At 36.1% G+C, this 23,422-nt stretch overlaps 1 protein-coding gene across 19 annotated transcripts in view; it reads left to right on the forward strand.

Moving 5' to 3' along the window:
* The window catches only part of ROBO2 (roundabout guidance receptor 2), a 1,685,269-nt gene that overhangs the window by 1,137,616 nt on the left and 524,231 nt on the right, over positions 1–23,422 (forward strand). For all 19 annotated transcript variants that reach the window (XM_019839528.2, XM_019839533.2, XM_019839527.2 and 16 more), the window contains one exon: positions 17,255–17,581. In XM_019839528.2, the coding sequence (XP_019695087.1) occupies positions 17,255–17,581 (327 nt within the window). The remainder of the gene's footprint in view (positions 1–17,254; positions 17,582–23,422) is intronic.

Raw genomic sequence — 23,422 nt, forward strand, 5'->3', positions numbered from 1 at the left:
CAAAAATAACCTGCCCTCTAGAAGCCAGGATTGAGCCTGAGGTATGTCTGAATCCAGAATCTATGCACTTTCTGTTTAGGGTCTTATATTTAAGCAGTGCATATGGCCCATCTTTCTAACTGTATACTCATCAGTGCAAGCTGATCATAATGAGAGAGTGTATCAAGCTGGATTCCAGCAAAATATAGAAGAAAGTAGAAAATCAAACGAAGATGTAAGCTTGCAAAATGTAAAGTGTAAAGCAGAATTCCTTGTTGTAGTAAAAAGCGATCCTCCAAATTTGTCTTTTGCTGTTGTGAGAGTATTCAATGCCACCTAGAAATAATTTAGTACTGAGGATCAGTCCCTTGTTCCTGTTTGTCGCTTCAGTTTTCAATTGTCAGCCATCTAATTGGGAGTCTTGTCTTTATTAAGAACCATCAGTACATCAAGGTGGTGCTTATGGAGCCTGGCAAAGCCAGACATTGTGCTCTCATTCAGGCCTTTGTTTCTGTGACTGATTATTGGGTGTTTAATACCTTGTTGAGCCCCAAGGAGGATAATTAAAGGAATCACTTAGTTGTCAACTAATGACCATACAATCTCCCCATTTTTTTATGTTGATAGGCTTTAGACAGTGGATATAGTTTTGCCGTGAATTGTGTTTCAGTGTTTTTGCATACGTGAGTTCAAATCCCACATATCAGACATAGAGACACTGAGGCTAGTGAATGCATGTCAGGTACATCAGTGCTACTACATGGTTTCATGTTATTTAATATTTATTTTTGCTAATCATCTCACAAACATTTTTCAGAAATTAATTTGAGACCCCTATTTACTAGGTAATATTTCTCTGTTTTATATTTAAAGGCACTCGAAAGCCAAATAGAAAAAATCAGCCAGATTTTATCGATGCTTGCGTCGTCACTTTTGGATGTGTATGAATCAGCTGTCCCACAGGCTTGCTTTCAGTACAGGTAGTTCAGATAGATATATCAGGTATAAACTACCTCCAGGAAATGGAGGCTTCTGCATCTCATTTTTTCCCCTTGCAGTTGACATATTTTTTCAAATTTTCAGTGAACTTAGAAATGGAGAGACACAGCCAACTTTTAATATAGTAAGTGATGTTCTGGCACCTTTGACTATAAATCAGTGTTGCAAAGGCATGGAAGCATGAGGAAGCACTGTCCAAGTAAATGCAGAGCCCTGGCATGCTGGTTCAGAGTTTTATGCTTCATCATAGGACTCACAGGGCAATTTGCTTAATCCTGGATGCAAAAGCTGGACTTACAAAAGTGCAGTTTGTAATTCAGCTGGCCAAAGAAATGGATTTCTACTGGCCAATGGAATGAGAAGAATTTAGAGTATCCCACGAATGTTTGAGATTTACTTGGCTAACCTACTTCTTTATTTGTTTCTTTAAAGAAGTTATACCTAGCTCTCCGAAATCCTTATATATATTTTTCTGGATATGGAGTGACAAGGGAGAGGAATAGTATATACTTGGAACAGATAAACTATGAAATTTTTGGAATAATGATAGTGTGATGCAAGTCTAGAGAGGGATGGAACTGAGAGGCAGATATAAAATGAGAGAAAGAAGGAAGAACGGAAAAATCCATAGGAATCTATGCCTGAATGGATGTGAAAGAAATTAAAGAGTTAATCCTTCTAAGTGGGATTTCTAGCATGAGGGACCTGAAGTAAATGGGCTTATGTCAGAAAGAGGAAGGGCATGGGGTGTAGAACAAGGAGAGAGGTGAGGGATCTGTTGTGAGATTTATGGAATTTCAGATTCTAATTGAACATTCATGTGGGCAACTGGACCAAGCCTAGAGCTTTCCTTACCTGGAGACTTGACCCTTCTTGTCATATAAATGATACCTGTCATGGTGAATGGGGATGGGTTCCCTGTGGTAAGCATGGAAGAGAACAAAGCCTACATCACACGCCTTGAGAGGCATTAATCGAGTCAGGAATTATTAGACTCCAATTTAGACTTTTAGTTCAGTAGTTTACATATAACTCAAAGATATTTTTCCTCCCATTTATTCTGGAAGTTTGTAACACAACTAACCAATAACCATGTTCTGTAATTTTTTTTTGTTATTTCATTTTATTAAAAAAATTTAATCTTTATTTTTGAGACAGAGAAAGAGAGAGAGACACAATGTGAACGGCGGGGGGCGGGGGGTGCGGGCAGAGAGAGAGGGAGGCGCAGAATCTGAAGCAGGCTCCAGGCTCCGAGATGTCAGCACAGAGCCTAATGCGGGGCTCGAACCCATGAACTGTGAGATCATGATCTGAGCCGAAGTCAGATGCTTAACTCACCGAGCCACCCAGGCTCCCCTGTAATTTTTTTAAATGTCAGTTGTAGTTTGTTAAAGAACAAAGCACTGTTATTACTGACTCCTATGAAAGTCCTCTCCCTACATGAAATGTTAATCAAACAACATTATACTCTTTAAAAATTCACGACTTTTTGGGGCACCTGGGTGCTTCAATTGGTTGAGTGTCCGACTTTGGCTCAGGTCACGATCTCGCAGTTCATGAGTTTGAACCCCATATTGGGCTCACTGCTGTCAGTGCAGAGCCCTCTTAGCATCCTATGTGCCCCCTTTCTCTACCCCTCCCCCACTTGCCTTCTCTCAAAAATAATAAACATTTTAAAAGTAATAAATTCACATACTTTTCATTTTCTTCCAGATTTTCAGTTTCTGCTTGTTTATAAAATCCAACTTGTCAGAATTTGATGTATTGAGTACTTGACGGTAAAAGCAGCTTCCTACATTTAAAAAATAGCACCCTAATCTAAGCTCTTGTTATTCTTGTCTTTCATAATTGCTATAACTCTATACATTTTTATTCCCCTGCCTGTCAATGTTTTCTTTTCCTTTAGCATAATCCAAAATAATTCTATGCGTTCCACTCCTTTTGCTTTGTGAAAAGAAGGCATTTCATTTTGAGAGTGGCTAGATGGAGGTTAATTCCATATCCACATGGTAATAACCTGGGAAAACCAGGGGATGATCGGTTTCATTTGATCCTTCATCTGATAAGGCTTCAAAGTAAATGAACTGAATGGGAAATAACATTTTTCGTAAGTTTTCCAGAAACTGCAAATGTTTTTTGAGAGACCCAAGGAATTGAGTCTCTGATCTATTTCAGCGAAACATAATTCAACCAGAACATGATCATTTTGAAACGTTTATAACACTCTCATTTGCTGCTTTTCTCCATTCAGTCGAAAAACAAGTTCTTTTTTCTCTATGCACACCAAATCTTTTAACTGAAAACTACACTTGGTATTTCTGTTGCAGTAATGATGTTATCTGGTGGTCATTTTGCTCTGAAACAGAAGATATCCCTTGAAAGGAAATTTAAAGTTTTATTAAATCACTCACTTTTTAAAGGCATCAACAGATACTGTAAATAAAGAAAAATGAAGACAAAGTAGGCCCCTTGAATGAAAGGTATACTGATGATTAAGGTAACTCATATTCTTTATCTAATAGACTAAAGCAACTCTGATTTCCAGTCTAAATTTAACCAACCATTTGTATAGCCTTACAACAGATGTCATATCAAATTCATTATGATTTACTAAATAAAACTGGATAGAATGTTTTTCTTAAAGAGATTAACTGAAGTTTATATTGATTCTTTAATTCAATGCATAAAGTGAGGCACAAAATGCTGGCTTGAAATTTTTCTATAATATTCTAAAGATTTAAACACATATTTAATTCCAAGCTTAAGAGCTATTTGCAGCTGATTAAACATGGCCTCTTTTTCAACCTATCCTGGATCAAAATTTTGTCCAGCGTGTTTTTGGTGGAGTAAACACTTTAAAGGTGAATTTTAGTGTGTATCCTGCAAATAACTCTGCAGAAATGTGATGCTGTCGCTTCCATTCAGTTTGGTCAACTGTGAAAACCCATTCACTCTGAGTGTGACAGTGAAAGACAAAGCGATAAGTACAAGTTGTATTCAGCTACCTTTATAAACTGCCTTTACTCTCCAAGGTACAGGCTTCAGAAAAAGAATTCCAACCTGCCATTTCACAAAACAAAAAACCCTGAATATAATATGGCCGTTCCCACCATTTGAGAGAAAATCTTTCTTTTCATCTTTGGGATCACTGTACTCATCATTGACTTGGGTCTTTTGTTGCAAGAGGTTTAGCCTTATTTTAAAGGCACACAATTTCATAAAATTGTAATATTTTGCTTTAAAAGGAAGAAAAGGAAGAAAATGAGTTTGTTTTAACCACCCCTTTAAACCCCTGGCAAGTTAATTTCAGACAGTATTCTAATAATATTCCTGTAACAGGAATATTATTAAGGTTAATAATGAGTGAACCTAACTCATATTATTGTGCCTTCGAAAGATGTCTTTTGATATTCTTTTATTCTCTTTAAACTTATGATCAAAAGCAACCCTGAAATAGAAGCTTCCCATGTATTTATCACACATTGGTTTTAAGACTTTTATAAAGAAAAATAATTGATAATGGTATAATCTGTTTCAAGAAAATATTTAAAGGGGTACAAAGAATTATTAGGCACTAATATTTAATTAAATATCAATTACTATAATCCACAAATAATTTCTTTAGCATGCCAAGGTAGTAATGTCTGGTACTAAAGTTTCAGGTATACAATTTGTAACGAATCACAGTAGTAGGAGCTTTCTTAAGCTGTTATAGAGGCTTTTTTAAGTCAAAATCTAGGTATCTAAATATAGCTCCATTAACAGAATGTAAAAAGGAATATATTTATTCATGAATTTAAATTACATATTGACTTGCACCTAATATTTTCATCTTTAAAGTTTATTTATTTTGAGAGAGAGAGAGCATGAACAGAGGAGGGGCAGAGGGAGGGAGAGAGAGAGAATCTCCCACTGACGGTGCAGAGCCAGCATGGAGCTTGCACCCACAAACTGTGAGATCATGACCTGAGCTGAAATCAAGAGCCAGATGCTTAACCGACTGAGCCACCCAGGCACCCCTCATCTTTCAAACTGAATACAGTATATGACAAATGCAAGCCCAGAATTGTTGAAAACATGAAGCCTTCGGGGAAATGTAGGTAGGGTATATCATTCCGAATGACCTTTAATTGGTAGGTAGGAACAAGCAGTAGTAACAAATCATGGTACAGAGATGGGAAGAAGCTGTATTTTGAATGACATACTATTGCATTAAAAAAGACCATTTTGTGGATGGTAGCCCTTTGTTTTTATAGAGCCATAGATTCCTTTGAGTATAGTGAGAGAGTTCATCCTACTGAAAAATTTACACTTTATACTAACATTAATTAAGTAAGCCTTTACTGAGTGCTTACTTTGTGCTTTGCACATGGAAATAAATCATTCAGCCTTCTCAGCAATGTTATTAGATAGGTCCTGTTATTAGATAGGTTTTATAGATAAGGAAAACAACATGTGGGGAAGGTAAGAAACTAGCCTGCATTCACAATCCGATCCAGCACCTGGATAAGAGCAATTTTAAGTCAGAGTCCTCTTCTTAAGAGAGTCTCTATTAACTGCCAAAGATGTACCTTATAAAAAGGCACATGCACAGATGTTCACAAAAATTTGCATCCAATTTCTGACATCTCCTCTCTGCCATTCCACATGAGCCCATCTGTGGCTTAAGAACCATATCAAAAAATAATAATAGAGCAATGCCGTGAGATTCATATGTTAGGCCAACTTCTTAAGTATAACTACAGCTGGCTTTTGAACAACATGGGTTTGAACTTGCACAGGTCCACTTATACGCATTTTTTGGTTTTTTTTTTGTTTTGTTTTGTAATGCTCTGGCTATAAAAAGCTTTGTTGTTTGCACCTGATCCACGTTTTGCTCGAGGGCTCCAGAGGGGTTAAAAAGCTTCCCCGTGCCTGCAGGGAGAGGCTCAGGCAGAGGCTCTGACACCAAGAGGGATATCAAAGGGGATCCCCAAGAGCCACTGGGCTCTGGAGACTCCTATGCATTCTTGAGACAGCCTTTGAAAGCGCTACTCCCCCAGCCCAGGGTCAGGGCCTGCCAGCCAGCCTGTGGAGGTTAGTCAGGTGGTTACCATCTTCTTGATGTTTTACTCCTTCAACCAGGAAGTGATTCTCCAGGAAGTCACAGAGGTGGAGGTTTGCATGGCAGAACCCAGGATGTGCAGATACAAAAGGACTTAGTTCAGATTCTTCTTCAGGACCGTGGTGGCTTCCACGGCACCCTGGGTTTTACCGATTTATATTGGGACAGCTTTTGCACTTCCTAGAGGAGCGCACAGCTGCTGGGTTGATTTTGCGTTTTCAAGAGACCCTTGACACCCTTGAGATTCCCTCGGCCAGCCCCCAAATAAGTGGCACTTGTCCTCCTGAGCCACTTATGGTCAAAATAGAAACCCAGAGAGAGGTAAGTGTAGGAGGGCCACAGATACATGTTGACCTGAGGGTTGTTTGTGGCCCCTATTTCAGTGGACTAATTTTGATGAATATGGGAGCTCGTGGTTGGTCGGCAATAAGGAGCTAAGCTCAACAAACAAACCGACAAAAACAAAACCCCCAAAAACATTGTTGAGTGGTCTGGGAGGCAGAGGATAGCTGAGAAGATGGTTCTGAAGGCTGTGGCTAGAAAAGAGGTTGGAGGGTAGTCGGAACTTGGAAGAAGGGCATCTCAGGGTCTTTCTATCCAAACACTGTTGAAGCAAAAGACAGGTTCATCATAAATGAATTTCCCTTCAGATTTTCTTAATGATAGTTTGTTTACTTTATTTTACTTTATTATAAGAATATAATATAAAATACGTGTAACATAGAAAATATATGTTAATCCACTGTTTATGCTATTGGTAAGGCTTCCAGTAAACAGGAGACTAGTAGTAATTAAGATTTTGGAAAGGCAAAAATTATACATGGATTTGTGGATTTTTGACTACGGGGTCGACAGAGTTAGAGAGTCAGAGTCTACAGCCCCCTCCCCAAGTTGTTTAAGGGTCAACTGTAGACTGTCTATTGGAAGTGAACAAGGCTCAAATCATTGTGTGCATTAGACATGAGACAGCTAATACGTGGCTTGTGGCAGTTGTAATTTTTTGGGTAATGCTTTAGCAATTATTCTCTTAAGAAATTTTCTGAATTGTACTAATATTTTCAATTTTATTTTTAAAAAAATCTTTAGTATACTATATGGTAAAAGAAGTTTGCAATATTGACTAGGTCACTGAATCTCAATTTAAGTTTATAATAAAATAGTTAGGTTAGAGGAAAATATATCACGAGTTCTACACAATTAGCAGAGACTAAATATTTAACAAAGTTTAGCATGCATGTAAAATATGAGTGCTGTTAGGAATGTTGTTTTCTGATGCTGACACTGGGGGCTTTGGAATCTATAGTTACAATGATTAACACTATTGCTACAGAATTTTCAAAATATATTGTTTAAGAAATAAAGTAGAAGGTTAAATGTTATCACTCCATTGGATCTTACATAAAACAAATGCCATATTTTTGAAATAAGTTCATAGTCTCCATCAAATATATGTTGATGTTTTTAGAAAATTAAACATCGTTAAACATTTTAATGAGTTTGGAAATTGTCCCATTGCATATCTCTTATAAAGTCTAATGAAATTTTGAAATCACATTGAAATATTTTAAATATGATGATAAGAAGATGAATTTCAAGGATATCTTCCTGGAATAGAGTTTGCTTTGTCATTGTAAGGCAAATCTACATAACCCATGAAAACCTCTGATTTGGTGGCAAATCACTCTTTAAAGAATGCCTTCAACCATGGTAAGGTGTAGCAAATTGATTTGAAATAGTATTGGATGAGTGTCCAGGTTAATACATTGGCTCCACACTGACTTGTTGGAAAATGAATTCATAAAGTAGGAAATTAATTTGTTATTTCTCCAGAGGAAATCACTCCTAAAAATTTACTGAAAACCTTTCAGGTTTGTGGTTGCAAAATGTCTCTGCAATGTTGTAGAGATATCCCCATGTGTCTACTCCTGGCTTCAGTTTCTTTCGGCGACTGGTCTAACTTTCCCAAACAGTCATGCCTTCCCCTGTATGTTGGGGCTGTGTTGCCTAGATCCACCTTCTCAGGTGAGGTCGGCGGCTCAGTGCATTGGATTTAGGCAGCCAGAAAATGTGTAATAAAAAGCAATTAAAACTTACATAATGAAGGTACTAAATAACATAAGGAGGTGGAGGAAAAAAATATGGAAAATGTGTTCCACTTTTAGTATCTTCAGCAATTTCTTTAAGAGTACTTAAATAAAGCCCTGACATACACTTGTGAAATTCAGAGAAAAGGTTTTATGAAATATGTCTCAGTTGCTTTCCCCTAAAATAGCAACCTGTTTACCCTGAATAAGGAAAGAAATGTTAAATATCTTGACTAAGGTTGTATTTTACATAATTGATAAAATATTTACTTTTAAGATAAGCATCCCTATCTTAGCAGTTGGTTTGTGGTTAAAATGATTTTTAGAACCATGTATTTATTGGCCATGGAAATGAATTTCATAGAAATATAAGAATAAATTACAAGGGTTACAGGAGCTAGTTTTTAAACAAGAGTTTTTAAAGCATTGTTAACTTTTGGAGCATTCCCTAAGAAAGCATTTGATTAGCCATTTCTTTTTTTTTTTTTTTTTTTAATTTTTTTTTTCTCAACGTTTTTATTTATTTTTGGGACAGAGAGAGACAGAGCATGAACGGGGGAGGGGCAGAGAGAGAGGGAGACACAGAATCAGAAACAGGCTCCAGGCTCTGAGCCATCAGCCCAGAGCCCGACGCGGGGCTCGAACTCCCGGACCGCGAGATCGTGACCTGGCTGAAGTCGGACGCTTAACCGACTGCGCCACCCAGGCACCCCTGATTAGCCATTTCTTTTGATAGACCTATCAAGGCAAACTTTCTAATTTATATTTTATTAAAAGTATGAGCATTAATCTACCTCATGTATCTTTAAAAATTTGCTCTGTGCTAGTAAATCTAAGCCTGCTACCTGTCATCTTCTCTTGTCGTTATGTCCATTATGATGTGACAGCCATTGTCATGTTATGAAACAATGAATTTGTAGGAGTTTACTGTTCCATTTGCCTCAATTTTAGGATGACAAAATAGTGTTATAAGAAAGTTTAGGTAACTTGCTTAAGGTCATATACCTAATGCATATAATGACCCGGTGGGGGGGGGGGGGAATCAATTAAGCCAAAACAAAAATAAACTGAAACCTAGTGCTTGGTTTGGACTTTCCATTTTAAATTTCCAAAAAAATATGGCTAAGAAAGAGACATAATGGACAAAGAAAACTCATCCTAAAAACAGAGCTTGTATTCCTAGATATGGTAACTATAGTTCTTGTAGTCTCAGTTTTGGAGAAAAACTTCAGTTCTTTGGTTCTCTATTTCTTTTTTCTTCTCATCTGTAATGTGGGGATTTGAGATGAGAGGGTCTTTCGTGGCTTCATCTTCTTCCTGTTGGACCTAGAAAACTGGATAATGGGGATGCTGCTGGATGCCATTGTGCATAACTGAAACTTCCAGAATCAAGGTTACCTGTTAAGTTTGACAAGAAACATCTTTTATACTTGTCACTTCCCATTCATATAATTTGCCCTTTAGTTTTATGACATTGAAAAGCCATACAGAAATTTTATAGTAAATAAGTAGTCTTTGGAGTTCTCAATTTTAATTTAAACTCATTTTTAACATGGTACTGCTGTGCTTCCAGAAGGAATGAGAATCTTATAAATTTATTTAATTCATTGCCAAATCAGGTCATCTCCTGAGAGAGTTTTACTAAGGTTAAATGGATAAAACAGTTTTTGTGTTTCCTGAATATTGACTTGCTCACCACATCCTATCATATATAGGACTTACGTGGGGGGAAAAATGATCTGTTTCCCCCCTCCCTCATAAAGGAAGTATACTAGAATTTATTCATCATGAAGAATTCAAGGATAGAAAAGTTACAAGGACAGACTTGATGGAGTGATCAATTCCATTTCATTACAAATTATGTTAGCTCACTAATCAGTGTGGATGGAGTTTATAGTGGCACTGAGATATGTTGCTTTCCATGGAGAAAATTTTGATAGGATTTATTTTGGCAAAATAGAGAGCAGTAACAACTCATTTTGAAATCTAGTATAAAGGGATCAACCTGGTCTAGCTAAAATTTACCGTGCAGAAAAACATTAATGCAAGAATGACCTCAGAAAACATCAACTCTTAGCATTGTGATTAGGGTTTTAAGGAGGAAATATTGGGGGGGGGGGGGAATCTTTGTTTATAGAAGAGAAAAAAAAAATAAGGTGCTCACTACATGTCCTGGTAGTCTATGTGTAATTTCTTTTCATCATCCAAACTGGCTGATGAGTCATTTGGTATTCTGATTTGCACCTGGTAAAGTGAAGCATAAATATTTGCTGGTTAATAACCCATATCCCTTTTTCCTTCCACAATGGCCTCCTCCTCAATGTGATGGGTCAGGAAGCCTTGATTTTTTCATGTAGCACTATGCACCTCTCTGAGGGAGGGAAAACTTCAGGAAGTATCTCTGGTCACATTCAAAATTTGAGTAATCAGAGAGAACCTTGCTGGCTTAGTCTTACTAGGATTTTTTTTTGAAAATATTCATAACTGTCTTAATGCTTTGTTAGAGGTCAAGATCAACCTTAGCTTGACAATAGCCAGACCTCCAGGATCCTGTAAGTCTTCTTTAACATATGAAATTCCTTTAGAGACTTCCTTTATCTCTACCTGCATACCCCCAACTTAAACATATATAATCAGTCACTCCTCACAATCAGAGTGCAGCTCTTTCTGCCCAAGTGTCCTATCCCTGTGCTTTAATAAAGGTACTTTTTGCACACACAAAAAAGAAAACAACAACAGCAAAACACATGGTTATTATTAACTAGGAGATAGTACTGTGTCTGTTTTTAGGAAAAAACAACAACAACAGATGCTGCACAGAAATTTGGCTGGAGGGAGTGTATTTGCCAAGAATTTCTTCTGCCTTTAAAAAAAAAATCAGAAAAGTTTGTGTTGTTTAACTTGACCAGATATGACTATAGAGTGAAAAGTATAGCTTTCACTATGAGTGAAATATGAGTGAAAAGTAAAGCTTAGTTCAAGGAAATACTCTAAGTGAACAATGAGGAAGGAGCAGTTTACCTCTGAAATGAAATCAACAAGTGTTCTTCTAGGTGCTTTATTCTCTTTTATTATACTGTGTAATTGAAGTCACTCTAAAAACAAAAGTTACTCTAGCACTCACTGAGTAATATATATTTAAATAAATATATATTAAATATATTTATAAATATATTTATGAGTTAGGATTTTATACTTCTACTCCAACTCTCTAACATTTGAAGAGCAAATAAACTACTCAGTTTGTTTTTTTATTAAATATTTTACCAACGATCATTTCAAAATCATTGTTTGAGAATCCCTGAGAAGCAGAAAAAATCCATTATGTAATTTTGGGTGCTTAGAACCTCATTCAAAGATGCTTCTGCATGCACCTGACTAATTTGTTGCCAGGTATAAGTCATGACTTTCCAGACCAGTTTAGACCAGGTCAGAGGGCATGACCTTCTCCTGGTCAGCACCAAAAATGAGTGTCTTAGACCTCTTCCATTTGTAACTTCTGATGCTTCTTGTTCACTGTGGGGACCAAGAATCTGCATTTTAAGGAGATATCCCAGGTAATGCTGATGCTGGTAGTCTGAGAATTACGTTTTGAAAACCAAGGCAAATGTGATTAGACGCATCTGTCTGACTCATTTCAGTCAAACTTAGAGGAGGGTTTTGGAATTAGGGTAGTTGTAATGTGCGTTCTTTACTTATTCTTACATCCAGTTTTTAAGAATCCTGAATATTTTGGATTAAAGGTCTTAAGTTCTAATTCTGTTTCTGTTAGCTCTTTAATTATGAACAAGCCACTTGGCTGTTTTATAGTTTACTTTCATGGTTAGCAACAATAAACATTTGGATGTTCATCTTTAAGTCCCTGTGACTATTTTCTGTTTTTGTTTTTTGTTTTTTTTAAATAAGAGATGAAGAAAATTGAATAAAATGCTTTTAATTAAAACTTGACTGGGGTGCCTGGGTAGTTCTGTTGGTTAAACATCCGACTTCAGCTCAGGTCGTGATTTCAGTTTGTGGGTTCAAGCCCTGTGTTGGGCTCTGTGTTGATGCCTAGTTCAGATTCTGTGTCTCCTTTCTCTGCCCTTCCCCTGCTCATGTTCTCTCTCTCTCTATCTCAAAAATAAATAAGCATTAAAAATTAAAAAAAAAAACACTTGACTACGTGATTGTCCTATTAATAATTGAAATAAAAAGGTGTCTAGACTTGCTGCAAGTAAAGTTAGAATTGCAGGTAAATCTGATATTTTGCTTAGCCGATCTGTTCGTATAAGAATCCCAAATAATTACATGAGCAATATTAACGCTGCAGTCAAAGTTGTTTTTTTTTTTTTTCCCATCTGAAATCTGGAGAAAACAGTTTTATGATCCTATATAAAAGAAATATAAGTGAAAAAATTAGTTATTAATGGAAAGTGACAAACAGGTACTCTAAAGCAGATTGGCAAACTTTTTCTGTAAAGTATCAGCAGATATTTCCAACGTTTTAGGCCACATGAGGTCTCTTTCCTCTTCTACCTTCTTTTTAATTGTTCCTCCTTCTCCTTAGTCTTCTAACAACACTAAAAATGTAAAAACGTTCTTAGGGGAGGGCCATGCAAAAACTGGTTACAACAATGCTTCTCAAACTTTGCCTGCAGAGGCATCCCTGAGGGGGTGCAGATTTTGATTGTGTAGGTCCTGGGTTGGGCTGGGAGTCCTGTATTTTCCAATTTGCCTTTGGATGTCAAAGTTCAACAGTTTTCAGGACACTTCATGTAAAGTACAGCCCCCTCTACTGTTCAGTATTGAATCCCCATTAAGTTTGGCTGACAACTCAGCTGTCTTTTTTTTTTTTTTTTTTTTTTTTAATGAAATAATTGGGTTATTTGGCCCAATAATGTAGCATACCTAGTAGTTTAGTGGTCCTTCCTAATTTTAAAGACCCAGACCTCTTTGCAAATTTGATGAAATCTTTGGTCCCCTCACAATTCTCCTTTTCTGCCCACACAAGAGTACCCATTTTTGTACAATTTTAAAGAATTCACTACCTACCTAAAGCTTATCTATCTTAAGGTCACTGCTATATTGCATAATGTCTGAATTTAAGGGAGTTCAGAATTAATCCCCTTAGTTTTAATAACATCTTAAAATTTAGATATATTTCTGTAGATCTACATGTCTGTCTTTGTTTGTGTATCTATCAACCTATATGGTGAAACCTTTCAGCTTTATTTTATGCCCTGTTGGATATTGCTGACCTGATGATTATATTTCAAAACAAGAATTATAAATGAAGATAATAACCTAATTGTTGGCATGGGTGAACATGAATTCTTACCCCTTATGTTAAGCTTGTTCACAATGCCTTACCCATAACTTTTTAAAAATTGCTTTACTGAAATAATTTATATGCCACATAACTCACCTATCGAAAATGTGCAATATGATAGCTTTTATTATTATCACGGAGTTGTGCAACCATCACCGTAATCAGTTTTAGAATATTTCATCACCTCCAAAAGATACCCTGATACCCCTTCACGTCCAACTCCTATTCCCCACCCTAGATAATGACAAACCTGCATCGTGTCTCTATTTTCCTCTTCTGGACATTTCATATAAATGGTGTCATGTAATATGTGGCCTTTTGTGATAAGCTTCTTTCACTTAGTATAATGGTTTTAAGGTTCATCCATGTTGTAGTGTGTATAAGGACTTCATTCTTTCCTCACTGCTGAATAATATACCATTATGTGGATGTACAACATGTATTAGTTGATGGACATTTGGGTTCTCTCTTTTTTTTTTGGTTATTATGAATAATGCTGTTATGAACATTACATTAGACTCATGTACAAGTTTTTGTGTGGCTATAAGGTTTCCTTTCTCTTGAGTTATATCCCCAGAAGTCGAATTGTTCGGTCATATGTTAATTCCAAAATTTTTGAGAAAATCTAGAATATTATGCGAAGTGGCTGCACCATTTTACATTCCCACCAGCAATGTATGAGTCTTTCAGATTTTCCACATCCCTGGCGATACTTGTTATTTTACTTTTTTTTTTTTCATTATTGCCATTCTTCTGTGTGGGAAGTATGTCTCACTGGAGATTTTGATTTACGTTTCCCTAGTAGTTAATGATGTCAAGAATCTTTTCATGTGCTTATTGGCCATTTGTCTGGCTTTGTTTGCAAAATATCTATTTCAAATCCTTTGCTTATTTTAAAATTTGGTTATTTGCATTGTTTTGCATTTTTTTTATTATGCTATGAGTTCTTTATATTCTAGGTATAAGTCCCCTATCAGCTATATGATTTGCAGATATTTTCTTTCTGATTCTGTGGGTTGTCTTTTCATTCTTTTGATTCCCTCCCCCCCCCCCCAAGCACAAATATTTAAATCCAATGAGTCCAATTTATCTGTTTGATTTGTTGCCTGTGCTTTTGGTGTCCAAGAAAGTTTTCCTTAACTCACGGTCATGAAAATTTGCTCTTATAATTTCTTCTAATGGATAGTTTTACCTCTTCCATTTAGATTGTAGATGTCTTTTTGAAGTTTTTATAACAGTGGGAATACAATGACTAGAAGAATATCCAAGGGTGACAACACCAGATTAGGTTTACATATGCTATAGTGATTAATGGGTAAAATTCTCTGAGGGCTTATTGGACATGCTGGATTCTAGGTGTAAGTGCTAAGGGGGCTAGATATTTTGCCTTTTTTCCTTTTATAAGTCCATTATTTTCTATTTTATTTAATAAGTATTTGTGTATTTCAGGTTCTTTGCAGGCCTTATCTGGGTCAACTGCCAAATAAGGTGGGGAACTATTTGATAAAGTGAAGAGCACTCTAATAACATGGATGATTGACTTGCTTAGCTTTAATAACAGAACAACTTTGACATAGGGGGGCTGCAGATAAGTGCACGTGGCAAATTAGAGAACAAGAAAGGTATCTAAACAAGGTGATTGTAGCCTATATGCCTGTTACATGAAGAGTAAGATTAACTGTTGTTCCATTTTAGGATCAGATTGTATGGCTCTGAGACCAGATCTTTACATTTGGGAATATGTTACTGATTTGCTACTGTGATTAGACATTCATATTTAAATACTTTGAGATCTTTTCTGATTGTTTCTTTTAAAAATACATCTTTTTATATTCTTGAAATTCCTCATTTGCTTTTGTGATCCAGTATTTTCAATATATATATAACCTTCTTTGTTATTGTCATGCACAAGGTAATTACCTGTCCATATTTATATGCTTTGTTTTTTTTTTTTTTTAGTGCGTTTAAAAAAAAATAAATTCTGACCTTTGTACTCTTTTGCTTTAGGTACCCAGCACTTGTAATGTTTAAGTTCCTTCTTGGATCTGATGAGATAACAAATTGTATTCAACAACCTTGGGAAGTTAATATTTCTCAGATTTATTTATTTTTGAAGCTGAAATGTGCTAATATTAGATGATTGGTTGGAAAATGTTAAAACTTGTATCTAGACTATCATTATGGCCTCAGACATGGTTATTTTTTTTAAGTTTATTTATTTATTTTGAGAGAGAGAGCACTAGCAGGGGAAAGGCACAGAGAGGGTGAGAATCCCAAGCAGGCTCCACAGTGTCAGCACAGAGTCTGATATGGGGCTCGCTCTCACGAACCAAGAGATCATGACCTGGGCTGAAATCAAGAGTCTGACACTTAACTGACTGAGCCACCCAGGCACCCCAACTGACACGGTTATCTCTTTCACCGTCTCTGTTAGATTTATGCGCAAGAGCTGGTAAGACCCTTTCACAAATAATGGCCAGTGACACCTTATAAACTAAAAATATATAAAACAACACATTATGAAAATTTTGATCTCAAAATACCAACAGGTTGTTTTCTTCCTATTTTTTCTACCACTTAATGGCTCCCCATTCATTGTACTTACAAGGAAGTCATTGGTGCCTACAACTCTTCCTGACTCTATGGTGAGATAGCAGATTCTATCAAGGGTTATTTTATGGTATGCCTCTGTCTTCTTTTTTCTACCTTCAGCATCATTTCTCAAAGTCAAGTTCTTTTTATTGTTCTCCAGAATAGTTAAGTAACTTTCTCCTTTTGCCTCCATTGCTCTTTATCTTTTATACTGCGCACCAAAACTATCTAATACAGATAGTCATGTCACTGCCCCCTCAAAATCTGTTAGCCGTATAGAATGAAGATCACAATCCTTAGCATGTTATTTAAAGCCCTTTTTTCTGGGCTCCAAAACTACCCTTCACCCCCACCTGCCATATCAATTTCCTCCCTGATTATGAAATATATTATTTATGCATATACTCTCATGTTCTCACATTGTTTCTTCAATTTGAATGTCTTTTCCCCTCTATTTACATAGTTTTATTCTTTACAGCTCAATTAAATGTCACCTTTTTGGGGGAGGCCTCATTATAATCCAGTTAAAGTTAACATTTCTTTTTCCACTCTCTTCCTGTAATGCATTTCTTGGACCTCCATACAACATTTATTTTATTTTAATATAATGATTTGTACTTGAATTCCTCAGTCATATATCCCTGAGTTCAAATCCTGCCTCATCAGCTTATTTTCTCTACATTTCTAGGAAATTGATGTCATTTCCTGAGATGCTTCCTTATCTGTTAAATTGAGTTAATATTTGTATATAATTTGTGGGTTATCTTTTTATGTTAAATCTGATGACACAATGCCAGTATGATACACTGCATTGTATATTCTAGATAGTTGCCCACTTGGCTTTGTCCCCCAGTAGATAGTAATCACTTCAAGGATAGGAGATTAATCTTACTCTTCTTAGCGCCCAACAGAAAATCTCATATTCTCTTTTACTTTTGCTTGTCACAATTCATGGAAAATTTAAACCTAACTCATCAGAATTAACATATTAATGCAATGGTATATTATCACATTCTGCAAAGGACTGGCAACGACTTAGGAGCTGCATCAAGAACCAAAGAATGAAGCATGAATAAAATAGTAATAAGGGCATTTTGAATAATTGGGGATTTCAATGTGAACCTAAGCCAAACAAGAGCTATAGATAAGGAAATGTTAAAGCTTGTCTTCATTCTGTCCTGTTTGTAGGATCTCGTCTTCGCCAGGAAGACTTCCCGCCACGGATTGTGGAGCACCCTTCAGATGTCATTGTCTCTAAGGGAGAGCCCACCACTTTGAACTGTAAGGCAGAGGGCCGGCCAACGCCCACCATTGAGTGGTACAAGGATGGTGAGCGGGTGGAGACTGACAAGGATGATCCCCGGTCTCACAGGATGCTTCTGCCCAGCGGATCCTTATTCTTCTTGCGCATTGTACATGGGCGCAGAAGCAAACCTGATGAAGGAAGCTACGTTTGTGTTGCAAGGAACTATCTCGGTGAAGCAGTGAGTCGAAATGCATCTCTGGAAGTGGCATGTAAGTAAACACAATGAATCTTATAAATGGCGTGCACTTTAACTTTGATTTATTTTTAGTAAGCTTTGATTTGTCCCTGTGGCTACTTAATACCTAAAGAAGAAAAGTCAACACACTGTGCATAATTTTACTTTGCCTTCTCCAAAGAAAGCTGGTCAAAATAATGTCAAGCTATGGTATTACAGTAAATTTATTTATATTGAATCAAAGTGGAAATTATGCTTTTACATTAAAGCAAAGTGGCAATGATGCTGATATTTAAAATTGGAATTATTAATGAAAGATATAATCAAGTATTAAAGTCAGCCATTTATTTATTTATTAAAAAAACTTTTTTTTAATGTTTTTATTTATTTTTGAGACAGAGAGAGACAGAACATGAGCAGGGGAGGGGCAGAGAGAGAGGGAAACACAGAATCTGAACCAGGATCCAGGCTCTGAGCTGTCAGCACAGAGCCTGATGTGGGGCTCGAACTCACAGACTGTGAGATCATGACCTGACCTGAAGTCGGATGCTTAACCGACTGAGCCACCCAGGCGCCCCGTAAAGTCAGCTATTTTGAAATGCAAAATTTATGTCTAACGTGGCCTCAAATATAGGGCATAAATTCAGTATTTTATACCTGTTTGTGTTACTTATCTATATATAGCGTATTATATTATATTATATTATATTATATTATATTATATTATTATGTTAGTATTGCTAAATCTAACTTTTAACAAACGACCTTAAAAAGAATATACTCCCTAGATTATATTAACTCTTTTATTACTTCCAGTCTGAACTCAGGAATCACTACCCTAGGTGTGTAGGGGAGAATACAGGAACAATGACAGCAACTCTATTTGTTTATTATTTCTACCAACAAAACTAATCAGGGAAGAAACCTGGTTTTTATAAGGACAAAATGTTTATACATGGAAGGGTCTTGTTCAGTCTTGGGAGTCAGCAATAGTTAAAGGCTTGACCTCTGGCACTTAAAAAAAAAAAAATATATATATATATATATATATATATATATTTGTTCAGCAGATAGCCCGAATAGCACTAGTAAGTCAAGAGGTCAATGCTTTGCATCTATGTGAACATTGCCTTCATAAGTTCATACATTATTTTCCAGAATGTATTAAAATACATGATAGATTTGTTTATTATTATTATTATTATTATTATTATTATTATTATGGTTTATAGGTAAGGATCAAATTTGTGTCCTAATTTAAACAGTACCATGAAATTTTAATATTAGCTATTCTGTGGAAAGATTTTATCTGGAATTGATCATTAATAAGATGGTAACAATTGGATGTGAAAAATTTACTCTTCACCTTTCTGGTTGTACCAGTAGGTCTTCATAGATAAGAAAATTGAGATGCTTCAAGATGCATGAGACTTATTTATGTAGCTGGGAAGGGAGTACAAAATAATAGCTCAACATCTCATGTCTGTAATTAAACTTGGTAGTTATACTCATGTGCTACATGGCATCAAACTGGATTGGGAAACTTGCATATATGTGTGTTGTGATTCTCTGGAATACGTCAGCTTTACACAGGGAAGCATCTTTTAGTAAATAAAATCATATGATTTCTTCTTCAGCTACCTAGATGGAAGCTTTTGTTCTTAAGTGTCTGAACTTTTGATTTACAGTTTGTATCAGGAAATCTGAAACACACTAATGCTTGAAACGTGTATGTCCAATAGGAAAGGCTACAAGATTTCTAAAACCCAAATTTGTTTTGTGAAGTACTTTGCGATAGGGGCATTAGAACCTTAGCTAGCAATGCTATTTTGCACAAGGTCCCAGGTAATTTCATTTTTATAATTGACTTCAAAAAGTAGCTAAATTAGATGCAGCTTAGTGAGATTTGAAATGTACACACAAAAACCTCAAAAATAAATATTCCTGACTCTTCTATTTTTATTTTGAAATATCTTATTCCTGGAATTTTTCAAACGCATTGAAATATTTCAATGTCAAATTCCATTGATTTCCCGCCCCCCCCACCTCCCTTTATAGGAAATGTTCTCGGCATTATTCTCCCATTTTATAGATAAAATGAAGCCCGTGATGGTTAAGTGACGAAGACTTAGGCAATAAGTTAATGGAGATTTGAAGACCAGATCCTGATGAGTCTAATTTTAATTTTAGGGAATTGTGCCATATTTGGGAAAACACTCTAATTGAAATTTGGCCTACTCCATAAATAGCAATAAAGAATTTTTAATTAATTTTTTTTTAATTTTATCTACTCAGCAACAAATATCTGTTTTTAATCTTCAACTAATTTTTCTTCTTAATATTAAAGTTTATCTAAATTGCCAGTCATTTTATTGTTGGGCAGCTATAAACATTTTTTCCCCTGAAACTTAGTTTTGTTAAAATTCTTCCCTACATGCATTCATCTTGTGTTTTTATTTAATCTAAAGATTGCTCGCTTTCCTACTTGTGTCATTAATAATCAATCACACTTGTTTTAGGAGGAAAATTTTAAACCATGATTTTCTTCTTGTGTAATGTGACAGTAGCACTTTTTATTTTTAAATCAATGAGCTTTGAGAAATTCTAAAAATACTTTTGACCTAGAGAGGAAAACAAGAAGGCTTCTAAATTGGATTTAGCTAGTGAATAAAATTCTTTCTTCTAATGCCGTGTCAACAGTTCATGCCATTTGAGGCAACACAGGATCAAATAATACCCATTTATATGCTACTCATCTCTTTCACATTAGATCATCAGTCATCTGTGTTTCCTTATGTGTTTCATAAAATGTATTAATATGGAAATTTGGGTCAAAGCATTGTGGTATTTCAGTATTATTTGTTACCAAGGTATATATTTTTAAATAATATAATACAACAATAGTGATAGATGAGGTACATGTTTGGCCTTCATAATTTAGAACACGTAACCTAAATGCTCAATTATGACACATCTCTTTTTCATCCAGTAAAGGAAGGAATGGAAGCCTAGCAACACTGTGTATGAGAACTATAAGGTAGCTTGAAAGATTGGTGAGCACCATAAGCTGGGAAAGTAGATTTTTTTTTGTTACGTAAAATAGTCCTTGAAAGAGAATTGAAAATTGGGTTAAGGAGATGATGATTAAAGTCAGAGATGAGTCAATAAGTTGTCAAATCATTCAGAAAAGACTATATATCAGATTTTGAACTGAAAACAGCAGTGAAGATTGAAAGAAGGAAATAGTATGAGTCATTTAGAAATTATAAGGCATATCACTTTATGGTCAGTTTAGGGATTCAGGGGATACGAGATGGTTCCCAGTGGTTGCTTCTTTGGTCTTTTGTTTGTTTTGTTTCTGTCGAGTGACTAGGTCTATAGTGCTACATCCGTAGGGGTGGCGGGTACAGGAGAGAAGAAACAACTGAAATGGGAATAGGAGATTGAGGTGAGCTTTGGCTGTATTGTTTGACATACCAATGAGACCTCGAGGTAAACATATCTCATGTTCCATTAAAAAGGGAATTTCTAGAATTGAGAAGAGAGGTCTTTACCACATAGAGCGTAAAGTGATGAGAGGAGAAAAAGAAGTAGACATGACTGCCCAGGCAGGCTGTGGTCAGGTATGGTTAATAAGGGCTGAGGTCACTCCTGTTGCTTGAAACCCCCATATTTAATGGTGGACAAAGGAAAGAAGTACTGGCTCAGGAGACTCTGAGAGGTATCAGCGTGATGGCGTATGGGGAGTGAAGGGACAAGAAAAGGAAACAATTTTAAGAAAGAAAAAGTATTTTGCAATGCAAACGTCATGTGATGGTTAAATAAAAAGTACCTGTGGGCTCTAGGAGTGGAAAGTGAACATGTCAGCTGAAGAATGAATCGGCGGTGGAATTGGGGTGGCAAATGCTGCCATTCTCCCAAGAATTTAGCTGTGAGTGGATTGTGAGGGAACTAGAGCAAGGTATCTAGGTCTCTGCACTATTGCCATCTGGGGTTGGATAATTCTTTGTTGTGGGGCTGTGCTCTGCATTGCAGGATGTTTAACAGCACCTCTGGCCTTTGCCTAGGAGATGGCAACAAGACCTGCTCCCCCCACACAACCCCCCCCCCCCGTCCCAGTTGTGACAACCAAAAATGTCTCTGGACTGCCAGTTGTGTCTTGAGGGGCCAAAATCAGTTGAGAATTACTGATCTCTGGTATCTAGGTGATTAAGAGTATACGGATAAGTAGCAAACTTGTTACAACTTTTATTGTGAAAAGATTATGGATTAAAAAATACGGTAATTTTTGGACTCTCTTTGCTTCGCCTTGATTTTCATTTTTAATTTCAAAAACCTTGGTTTCTGCTGTCAAATGAAATGTGCAATTTTATTGATAACCATCTATCTTGGCAGGTTGTAGAGAAGTCAGCCCATTCTTTACCACACTGTAAAAACACTTTTTTGTTTTCCTTTCATACAAACTTCAGTTTTATGTAACATAATAATGTGCTTGAGGAAAAAAAAAAAAAACATTCAAGAGGGCATCATTGATATGGAGTGTCCAATCACTTACCTCATGTTTGCTTTCTCCCTCTCAGTTTGTAAAGAAAAAAAAAAAAAAAAAGCAATCCAGAAAGTACTTTTCAAATCACTTGAACTCAAGAAAGGTATTCAGGTGAAAGCAACTTTTACATATTTGGGAAACAGAATTGCGGGATTCCCACCAAAGCACCTGGCACCGAAGATGTTAATACAGTTTTCCAGTGAGCCCAAGAGAGTGGAGGCATAGCTGATGCAGATAGGATTTCAGTGTGAACACCAGTTGTCCCTGTGTTTGGAGCAGAAGGAGCACAGGGGTCCTTACACATTTTGTGGCTGCCTGTGATATAGCCTGAGTCAGTGGTAACCCCTAGAGATAGCAGCTGTAGCCCCAGGTGGTAAATATATGACAGCAGCTTGATCTATCGACCAGGGTAAGAGGGGGTTCTGGCCTAAATGAAAATTCATGAAAAATTGATGAAGTCCCCAGATTATGTTTTCTGTTTCCTTTTCTCAGCACTATGCCACTGTAGAGAGGGGAGATTAAATGAGGTGCTGAACGCTTTAGTGGCAAGGAGGTTGTGGTTCAAAGGTCAGGGGTCACATAGAAACCGATCTCTCTCTCTCTCTCTCTCTCTCTCTCTCTCTATATATATATATATATATATATATTTTGCTTTCCTTACTTCGAAAGCAAAATACAAAAACTTTTCAGATTAGCTCTGATAGACTTTTGCTTTGATAAAAATAAAATGGCAAAATATTTAAAAGGTGGCTTTTGATGCAACTACAAAAGAGAGAATAGATGCGGTTTATAATTTAATTGGGGAACTAGAAATAGATGGAATTCCATGACTGTGGGTTGATTTGTTTTTCTTTCTTTCTTTCTTTCTTTCTTTCTTTCTTTCTTTCTTTCTTTCTTCTCTTTCTTTCTGTTTCTGTGTATCAAGACTCATGCTGCAAGAAAGTCATTTAGACAAGGAAAAGGTCTTGCATTATTTATAGGTCACAGATTGCTAGAATAGCAAAGCTATGGAACACTCTGCAAACATAATGATCCTGTTTGCTTTAAATCCACAACTAAATTGATGTTTTATCTGTACAAGGAAGAGAGGTTACAGAAGTAGACTGACTTTAGTAATAGAGGTCACAGGTGGCATTAAAAATGAACACAAGGTAGTTTCTTGATATTTCCAAGTTGATATATATGTGACTTTTTTCTTTTTCTTTCATTTTATTTTGGCTGCAAATGAATGTTAGCCAGGCAAATTACCTTTATATTCCATAAAGACACAAAATAAATTAAATTTCAAAAAATGTTGAACCATGGAGAACTTTTTTTTTTAAATTGCTT

This window comes from Felis catus, chromosome C2 (assembly GCF_018350175.1).
Source record: "Felis catus isolate Fca126 chromosome C2, F.catus_Fca126_mat1.0, whole genome shotgun sequence".
In the NCBI taxonomy this organism is placed as follows: Eukaryota; Metazoa; Chordata; class Mammalia; order Carnivora; family Felidae; genus Felis; species Felis catus.